Source organism: Haliotis cracherodii, unplaced genomic scaffold (assembly GCF_022045235.1).
Source record: "Haliotis cracherodii isolate W230 unplaced genomic scaffold, xgHalCrac1.p SCAF_15, whole genome shotgun sequence".
Taxonomy (NCBI): Eukaryota; Metazoa; Mollusca; class Gastropoda; order Lepetellida; family Haliotidae; genus Haliotis; species Haliotis cracherodii.
The window spans coordinates 35,102,235-35,111,893 of record NW_027266270.1 but is presented as its reverse complement, the minus strand read 5'-3'; the positions used below and the strand labels follow the sequence as shown (position 1 = coordinate 35,111,893).

The following is a 9,659-nucleotide window of genomic DNA, read 5'->3' as shown; positions in this document are numbered from 1 at the left end:
CAACATTTTCATTATTGATATTCATGACATTTATTGCATAAATGTTGAATGATTTTCCACAATACTCTTTCAGTAAAGCAGGAGGTGTAGATCCTTGATCTGTGCATCCAGTGCTGTAGAATGCATCTGGCATACAAAGAAGACTATATGTGCATTATGTATTACATGGTTTTCACTTGTCATTGTTTGGCAAACCCATGGCCATGTTGTGTCAATAAAAGCGACAAAATATATTCCATAATCATAAGAAATCAAAACACGAATCTTGACCCGTGACCCGTGACCCCCATCGGTAGCACCCGTCCCAGAATATGCTAAGGGAACCAATTGTTCACCTGCAAAAACACGGGAACATATAGTACGTGTCATGATCTTTGTCACTGATATGCCAAATTTGAAATGTCCTCCACATGTCTACCACAAAGCCTTTTGAAAGCTTTACTGATGCATTGAATGTTGCCAGCGTGATTCAACAACGTTGAAGGAAGAGTCAAAGGTGTTCTTTGAAATTTTCATAGTAAGAGAATGCTCGATTACATACCACAAAGGCTGGAGTAGCGGGTCATAAAGGGAACGTTGCCTTTTGGAATGTTGAAGTCATTTTTGTCACTCTGAATCATTATTAATAGATCTAAATATGAAATTGATGAGACAGTTTACCGGTTTCTGTTATTTTTACTTGCAGTAAGATGGTCAGCGACCTCACTTCGGTCGGCTGGGAATCAACGCTTTCAGCTTCACCTTGAGCTTTGAGTCCCATCGCAAACCTCAAGGTTTGAATACATCATACCCTAACCTACCAGGTTCACTATCTCACACCAGTACAATGTGTGAAGGGAAACTCATTCATACATGTATATGTCACGGAGATGAAGGGCTTATCGCCCCATTTGTTCGCGTCCCTGAACCTTCTCTATATCTGTAAACCTAAATGGGGGTACAAAAGCAAACTAAGACATACTTATGAAATTACTATTGGCTTGAACTATTGCCTATTAAGTCTCCTTAGTTATTGTAGATCTTAGTTTCTTGTATACTATACATATCGATAAGCATGACATTTCTTTAAAGCTTGATGTACAAAGTGGACATTGAAAAGAGATTGTATTTGACAAACACTATACTTTTGTATACAATTACATATTTTCTTGAAATGCCTGACAGCGGAAAAAATGGATCCGTCTGCAACAGCTGGTGATTTATGTAATACACACGTTCTGTTCTACCTGGAGATACCGAGGAGATTGCGACTTTGTAGTAAGATACTCTTGGTATATATATTTTAACGGAAAAGAAATCAGCTCTGTAAACAGTCATAAGCACTTGGGTGTTACACTTGAAGCCGGTGGCAAATGGTCTTGTCATATAGATACCATAATTAAAACAGCTTCCAAGATGATTTACTCAATGAGAAAACTCAAACATCTACTTCACAGAAATACTATTAACAATATATATAAAATGTTCATAAGACCACACTTTGAATACGCATGTGAGGTTTGGGATGGTTGCACCGAAGGACAAAGTGAAAAATTAGAACAATTACAATTAGAAGCTGCACGCATTGTAACTGGTCTACCTAAATATGCCCCCAGGCATTCATTATATTACGAAACCGGTTGGGAAACCTTAGTTGAGCGTAGAAAGAAACGTAAACTTTGTCTTTTCTTCAAAATTAATCATAACATGGCCCCTTCCTATCTAACAGATATTCTACCCAAAACGGTTGCAGCAAAAAACCCATACAGTCTCAGAAACTCTGAAAACATCAGTGTTCCTGTCACAAGACTAAGACATGTGAATCCTTTTACCCATCGTCTATCCGATTGTGGAACTCTATTCCGTTATCAGATCGAAATTCTACGATTTCTTGTTTTAAAAAATCGCTACAAAAGCACCACCCCACGTCACCTGCGTACTTCGCTTATGGAAAAAGAAAATATAATATCTTACACACAAAACTGAGATACATGTGCAGTCAGTTGAATTATGATTTATATAGAATTGGTATAAAAGATCACCCGAACTGTACATGTTCGAATACATGTGAAAATGCATATCATTATCTCATGGAATGTCCATTGTTTAGTCATCAGCGTGAAATTATGTTAAACAGCCTTAAACATATTGTTCATAACATACCTATTGATGTACACTTACTGTTACACGGCAATGCAGATCACGCTGTTACAGAAAATGAAGCTATATTTAAGGCAGTACAACATTATATATGTACAACTAAAAGATTTGTGTAAAGAACTGTTCATTCAACAATGTCTCTCTCTCTCTCCCGTTCACTCCTTGTGAATAAATATGTTTAAATCAAAATCAAATATCTGTCCGGAATATGTTTTAACTTATTATCAATCATAAACAAATTAATGTACGTCAGAAAACGGTAGTTCAAGCAATGTTATCTATCAATGGGATAGACCCGTTAAGATCCGGGGTAGAATAGATATTCATCAACCCATTCTTGCCGAAAAACGCGACTCTGCTTGTGGTAAAAGCGACTAACGGGATCGGGGGGTCCGGCTCACTGACTTGGTTGATGCATGTCATCGCATCAGTTGCGTGGATCGTACCCATGATGCCAATCACTGAATTGTCTGGTCCAGACTCGATTATATACAGACAGCCGTCATATAGCTGGAATATTGCTGTGTTCGGCGTTAAAAAAGAAACAAATAACAATGGGATCATGACTGAATCTAGTGTTGTAAATAAAATTATAGAAAATATATCATGTAGGGCCTTAAATCGGTATGCTTTTGAAGGACATTTATAATTATATTAATGTCATACTACCGCTAATTTGAAAAAAACCTTTTGCTCCTAAATATATGGTTGTGTTTCAATTATTACCAAAAGTGTCCATGTTTATTGGGACTGAGGGCTTTTTCTTGGTGTTCGATGTCGATGTCGATGTCATAACGGGTCATAATCAGCCATACCCTCAACGAAATCTGATAATAATTTTAACTAAATGTGTAATTTGTTTCACAATCAAAAGCTTCATCTATTTTGCCATGATTTGGAATTAACAAAAAAATTATTCTTGCTGAATCTTTAGGAAAGCAGACGATCCTTTAACCAAGTTCGACTGAATATTGTTTTCTCTGCTTTTAATAGTGCAGTAATTCACTTTTATAATCACCTAAATCTATAATTTGCAAGTAATGACTTGAGCTCATCATCACTATATCCATCTTCGAAAAAGTGTGTAATTGCTTACAGCCAAATCGCCGTACTCCATCGTCGTGTCGGTAGACTGTGTCGTCATGTTGGTGGGCAAACGAAAATAGTACATTACCGTAAAATATATATTTGCGCAGCCGCTCATCAGAGACCCGTATAACGTGATTGTATATCTCTGATTGACTTCATTAACCGATCAGAATCAAGTATTAACACAAGTCATGTTTAGTTTTTTGGTTCACGAATAACGTTTTGATTTCATTTCCAACAAATAGTTCAGAAGCAGTTGCGATTTCATGACATTTACACCCATACCAAAATGAGCCCCGTCCGAACTCGACACATCCGATGTTAAATTATAAGTGTCAAAAATGGGTACATGATACTTTCCCAAAGCCTCAGACATACGTTTGTTGAAGGCTGCTACGCGACTATTACTTTGTGTTGGCATCTTTGGAGATTTCAGGATACCAAATTTGTGATTGGAAAACCAGATCATCTTTGGCCATGAAGCTTTGCTCTTTCTCATCATGTCAATAACGGGATACATATATTCATTAAACACGCTTTCAAATTTAAAATGATCGTGGATCCCAATACCAACTAGAACCATTGTTTTCTTTTTATGGAGAAATGAACGGAAATCCTTATGGAATTGTGTCGCCACCAAGGCTCGATTGTATTCCAACATTTTGACAGTCACACTCCCGCCACAGAGAGTTACTTGTCTCTTGAGCCTTTTCCTACATAGTGCATCCGAGAATCCGTACATTCCGTTGCAAAGGATGTCTGAAATAGAATCAGAATAAATATTGTTACTTGACAAACAGGGTTTATACTAATAGGTCATGTTTCGCGTTCGGGGAGACGCAGAGTGTGTTTGGTTTTAAACCGCAATTTCCTCTCATGATACGGCGGGAAGCATCAAGAATAGATTTTTACATAACATGTCCACGTGGGCAATGAAGTCTTTGACATGAATAGCCGACCCTGTTACTACTCGACTTTCCCACTGTCCCTGTACCTTGACCTGTCACCTGACCCTTCTGAAGCCTGCATTTACAAACATATGACAGAAATACGACAATTTCTTGTACAAAGACGACCTTCTAATAGAACACTGTTTACTTAGAAATGATGACTTGACATTTATGCGTTAAACAAGAAAACAAGGAAATACCGAAATGGAAATACGGAGAGATTTGCTTGTAGGAGTATGTTCCGTCAGTTATTGAGGTTGGCACAAAGCTATGTATAACTATGTTATGAACCATATCAACAGCAAAATTCGCTGACGACATCTCCTTCTGGACCTCTTCTACATAAAACACCCTTCATGCCAAATCCATCACCCTAACTACAGCTTGATAAATGATCCAACCACACACCAAAAAGAAGCAATATGTTTAGAAGTAATTTCGACCTACACGTAACTTGGGCACCACACAGTTCTAACTTGGTCAATTCCTGTCAACATGACATAAATCGTGAGAGATACATGTATCAGCGCACCGACTGGCGTGCGGACAAACAAAACACATACAAAACCCGTATACAGACCAAACTGGACTTCGCCGCTCCAGTCCGCCACACCCTATCTGCTGAAAACTCCAATAACTAATGTCAATCCAATACAAAGCCCTTGAAAAAGCCCTGTGTACAAGAACTAGTACCTCCCTTAATAACATTCTCCTACAATCAGCCATAAATAACATCAATCCCCCTCAGGCGAAACCAAATAAGCCTCAACTACCAAACTCAAATCAAAACCCAACATATAAACTAATCAAACAAATATACCACAACACAAGACCTGCAACGCTCAGGCATTGTTTCTGAAGCGGTCGTAAAGACTATTTATCATCCAAAACTGGCTCCCACGTGCACGGGAGATATCGCTTGGGTGAGATCAAGCGATATCTATACTGTAGATATCGCTGCAATGAAATTGCATCACAATGCTTTGCAGGACATTGTCATTGGTTACCATGACGTCACAATCAAATGACATCACTAATGGCTCTGCTACTGAAGCTGTTAGCAGTACTTTTAACACTTAAGACACTGCTTATTTCTTTCTACAAACTGAAATGACAGAATGATGTTCGATGATCTCACCCTGGTGTCTTTTGATATCAACTATATCAACACTCGTTGATAAAAGTGGAAAAAAATCCTCGGCAAGTTTTCCCACTTTTATCAACTCGTGTTGATATAGTTGATATCAAAAGACACTCGGGTGAGATTCTCTATACATTAGCAGCAGTCGCAGCATTATTCAGCCTTGACAACGACCTATACCGAAACGTCGCCTTTACAGTAAAAATAAAGAAATTGTTATCCATGTCTACTTTGCCATCCGTCAACTTCTAAGAAATGCATATGAAACAATTTAAAATAATAATGCTTCAGATTGTTGAAAAATAAAGATTGAGGCTGCCATGAATATTGCTGTGTTTCTTTTGTAACATACTAAGACCCATATAAAATACATCTAGTCTCCATACAAAACCGCCGTGATATTGCTGGAATAATTGCTAAAAGCGGCGTAAAATCAAACTCACTCACGCCATACAAAACTCCCTGCATTCCACCTCACCAGACCCGTGAAGATCCCGGGGTAGATAAGGTCTTCAGCAACCCATGCTTGCCATAAAAAAGGTGACTAACGGGATCGGGTGGTCAGGCTCGCTGACTTGGTTGATGCATGTCATCGACCCCAATCCATCCCACTGGATTGTCTGGTCCAGCCTCGATTATTTACACAGACTGCCGTCATATAGCTGGAATATTGCTGAGTGCGGCGTAAAACATCAATCCAACCAACCAACCCACCACACCAAGCCCACAAAGAATGTCAAGTTCCCCGTCCCTCGCCACTTGCAACATATATTTTCAGTATGGCAAGTATATACATACCTTTTGGTTTACCAGCAATGAAGGCACCATTAATATCATAGTTGGTCATCAACAACAGCAGCGCCGTGTACACGTGGCGCACAAAAGAATTTCCTACAAAGGCTATTGTTAGCCCTTCCAGTAGAACACATGCCTGCTGAGATGTGAAGTTCTTCACCTGACATCGGGAGTCTTCGGGCTCCCACGTAGAGTACTCTGCATGAATCTCAGTACGAAGATCGTAACAGTTCGGACATTTACAGTCATCCGGGGTCTTGTTGATGCACGTATCGCCATAGCAACATGGCGTAGGACCTGCCGGGTTACACAGCGCACGTATGTAGTAAACGTTTTCATATGCCACGTTCCCACATTTTCCGTCGCTTCTCTGCATTGGCTTTGGGGTACGATGTCGGGCTGACTTGAGAAATGAGCCTACATGTATGTCTACTTTCTCTTGTGCTGTCAGAATACGAGGCCTCCATCTCCCTCTCATCATCCCTGTCTTCACATCCGGGCACCGAGGACTCTCAGCTGACACACCAGGGTACTTTGCTGGGGGAATGAAGTCATTTGTGTCCATTCGAGTCCAGTAGTTTGAATTAGCATACTCCTTTACAGTCCAAATCATGAGGACTAGGACTATAACTGTGATATGCCCTTTGTAGGTTCCCTTCATTCTGCTGAAAAAGAAGCAAATATACTACAGAAAGGACGACTTGCTGCAGGTTAACTGCTGATTTGATATTTTTAGTTACTGCATGTTTGTTTATATTTTTCTTGTCGCATTATTCATAGCGAATGTAGTAAAAAGGGCAAACCAGTAGTTTATAGTATGATGTTGGTAATGCAAACATTTATTTGTACAAATGGTTTGAGTGGTGGGTGCTACCCGTATTGATTGACATAGTTACCCTTTTCGCGAACACCTGGTGTCATTTATGGTGTATCATTTAGATGTGTTCCATTCGTACCATTTCGTACCGATATTTTGCCTTGTAGAGATCGACTATATAATAGTTAAAAAAGAAAATGCTCAGAAATACGAGGACTGGTAAATATGTTCTGAGCCTGAGAACTTTCAACTATGGGCCATATCAAAGTGAACTAGTCAGTGTAGTGCATTGTTTGAGTAGTTCATTGCAAGTGCCCTATGAATATTCATGAGTCTAGTGTTATGCTAATAGACATGCGTGATGTCACAATGAGGACGGGGTCATTTAATTATGCATGAGTGTTTAGAATGTGAAGATTGGGGCCTTTGATAAAATGCCTGAGCCTAGGATTTCTTTAGGAATGCCAGCCATTGAAGCTATCTCGAATGTAGTCGGGGTAGATTCCGTTATGTACATACTTGAATGATCATCATCAAATGGGATGTCATCCTTTTGAGATCGCGCTTGTCTCAAGGTAACTAGTCCTTAAAGTAGAAGTAAGAATATGTAGAGGAGAAACTTGTGCGTTCCAAAGTTTACAGGAACAGAGTCAACACATAATTAGTACATAACTTTACAGTGATTGCAATACATATATATATGAAATGGAATACACACAGTACTACAGATATTAATTGTTATAAATAATTACATCAGTTTAAGCAAATAAATTGGAACATGGCTGTATAGATTACATACTAAAACATATATAAACGACAAAGGCTTATCCAGGCTTTCCTGGTATGCTACAGGTTTGTTTTTTGAAAAAGTTTTTTTAAAAACACGTAGCTATTATGTCATTTTTTAAAGATTTTGTCATATCATTTACTTTGATAGAAGGCATTCAATGTTAAATATAAAGGCAATCTATGATGCTTTCTGATATAAAATTCGATAGAATATGGCACGATGTTTTATTTTACAAACAACATGAAAGAGTATTAGATATAGTACACGGAATCTACTACATCATTGTTATACAAATCAGGAATCAGGCAGAAATATTCTACAACAAAGTCTTGGCCAATTCAGAGTTAGTGACACAAGACATTATAGATATTATGCTATTGCTGATGATGTTGTTCTGGTGTCCAACTCTATGTGGTAGGCTTGCAGATACAGCTTAATATATTGCGGTCCTTCTGTTTAAGAGGGGTTCAGAGGTAAACCTTGAGAAAACCAATGGTATTATTTTTTAGAATCAAGGAATTGTGTCGAGGCATGAAAATTGGATTTCTGGTGAACATTTATAAGTTGCCAGTTAATATAAATAATAAGGATTCATTATGTCGCCAGGACTAAATTTGTCCATGGCTTATAAGACCATCGCTAGTAAGCGATTTGTATGCATTGGTAAATTTGCGTCAAATAAGGCAGTACTTAACTGGTTGCTGTAGCATATATGTACATAGCCAGCTGCGTGTTCTTAAATACCGGATAGAATTATATAAGATGGAAGCGCACAAGTACACATTTCAACCGGAACACAAAAGGAACCGGAGGCGACTCTTGAACATTGGGAGCATTTTTGGAAAGACTTCATTAAAGAACATTTGGATTTAGAAGCCGAAAACATGAAATGTATACCAGTCCACAGAGTAGGCAGGCCCCGACCCCCATGACATGCTGGAGATCTGTCTGGCCCCGTGTCCTGATAGCAAAGTTTTTATCTACACGGGGGAATGAAATCTGGTAAAGACAGCAGCGAATAAATTGAAGGGTAAACCCATTTACTGTCGTTTTCTATCAGTATAGGCGAGAAATGCTGATGCCACTTTTGAGAGAGGCTCGACAGAAGGGTAAGCAGGCTTACCTTGTGGTTTATAAGCTGTACATCAACAGAGTGCTTCAGGATGTTCACACCCCACCACCATACAGGACTCCCCGAAAACAATCTAGTCAAGCATAGGAATGTGACGGTTCACGTGTGCCTATTCTGGTATTTTTCACACCCCATGCTTACAAGACTCTGATCCTGGTATAGACTCTAGCCCCTGGGGTAAAAAATCTAGATATAGCAATAGGACTAACCTTTCAGGACAATTTGATAACTCAGCTGCATCTGCTGTTCACAACGGATGTTCTATTATTCACTGATAAACCATGGTTCGGAAATGAATGCGAAAAGGCAAACGTCGTTTCAAGAAAAATAAAACATTAAGTTTCTACCGACAGAACTGGAAAGGTTATAAACAATGCTAGACAAGCATATTCGAAATTTTAATAACAAATTGACTGAACTTAATATAATATTCGCAAAAATATCAAACATTAGCCAAAAGTATTTTGGAAAATTTTAAATAAACAACGTAAACAGGAAAGAAAAATATACCGGATATTGCTAGCTTCTTCGAATTTTTCAACAACAAAATAAACCAGAACCCCAAACAAGACGAAGATGATTTTAATGATTAGATTTTAGACGGGAATGTAAGTGACTGCAATATTTTGAATTATGATATCAATACCGATGAAATTATCAAGGCAGCAAAGAAACTTAAAACGGAACAAAGCAGCACGTCTCGATAATGCAGAAAACGACTTTATCATTAACCGTGTCGATTCATTAGCCCCTTTACATACTGAATTCTTTAAACTGGTGAAATCCCTGAATCATGGTTAACAGGA

General features: G+C 38.6%; 1 protein-coding gene across 1 annotated transcript; it reads right to left on the bottom strand.

Annotated features, from left to right (window-relative positions):
- Positions 1-3,436: 3,436 nt before the first annotated feature.
- On the bottom strand, positions 3,437-6,775 carry LOC139462098 (uncharacterized). Its single transcript, XM_071243598.1, has 2 exons — positions 6,118-6,775; positions 3,437-3,987 (listed from the first exon to the last, which is right to left on the bottom strand). Exons 1-2 carry the CDS (start codon positions 6,773-6,775, stop codon positions 3,437-3,439), a joined length of 1,209 nt encoding a protein of 402 aa, XP_071099699.1.
- Between the last annotated feature and the right edge of the window lie 2,884 nt (positions 6,776-9,659).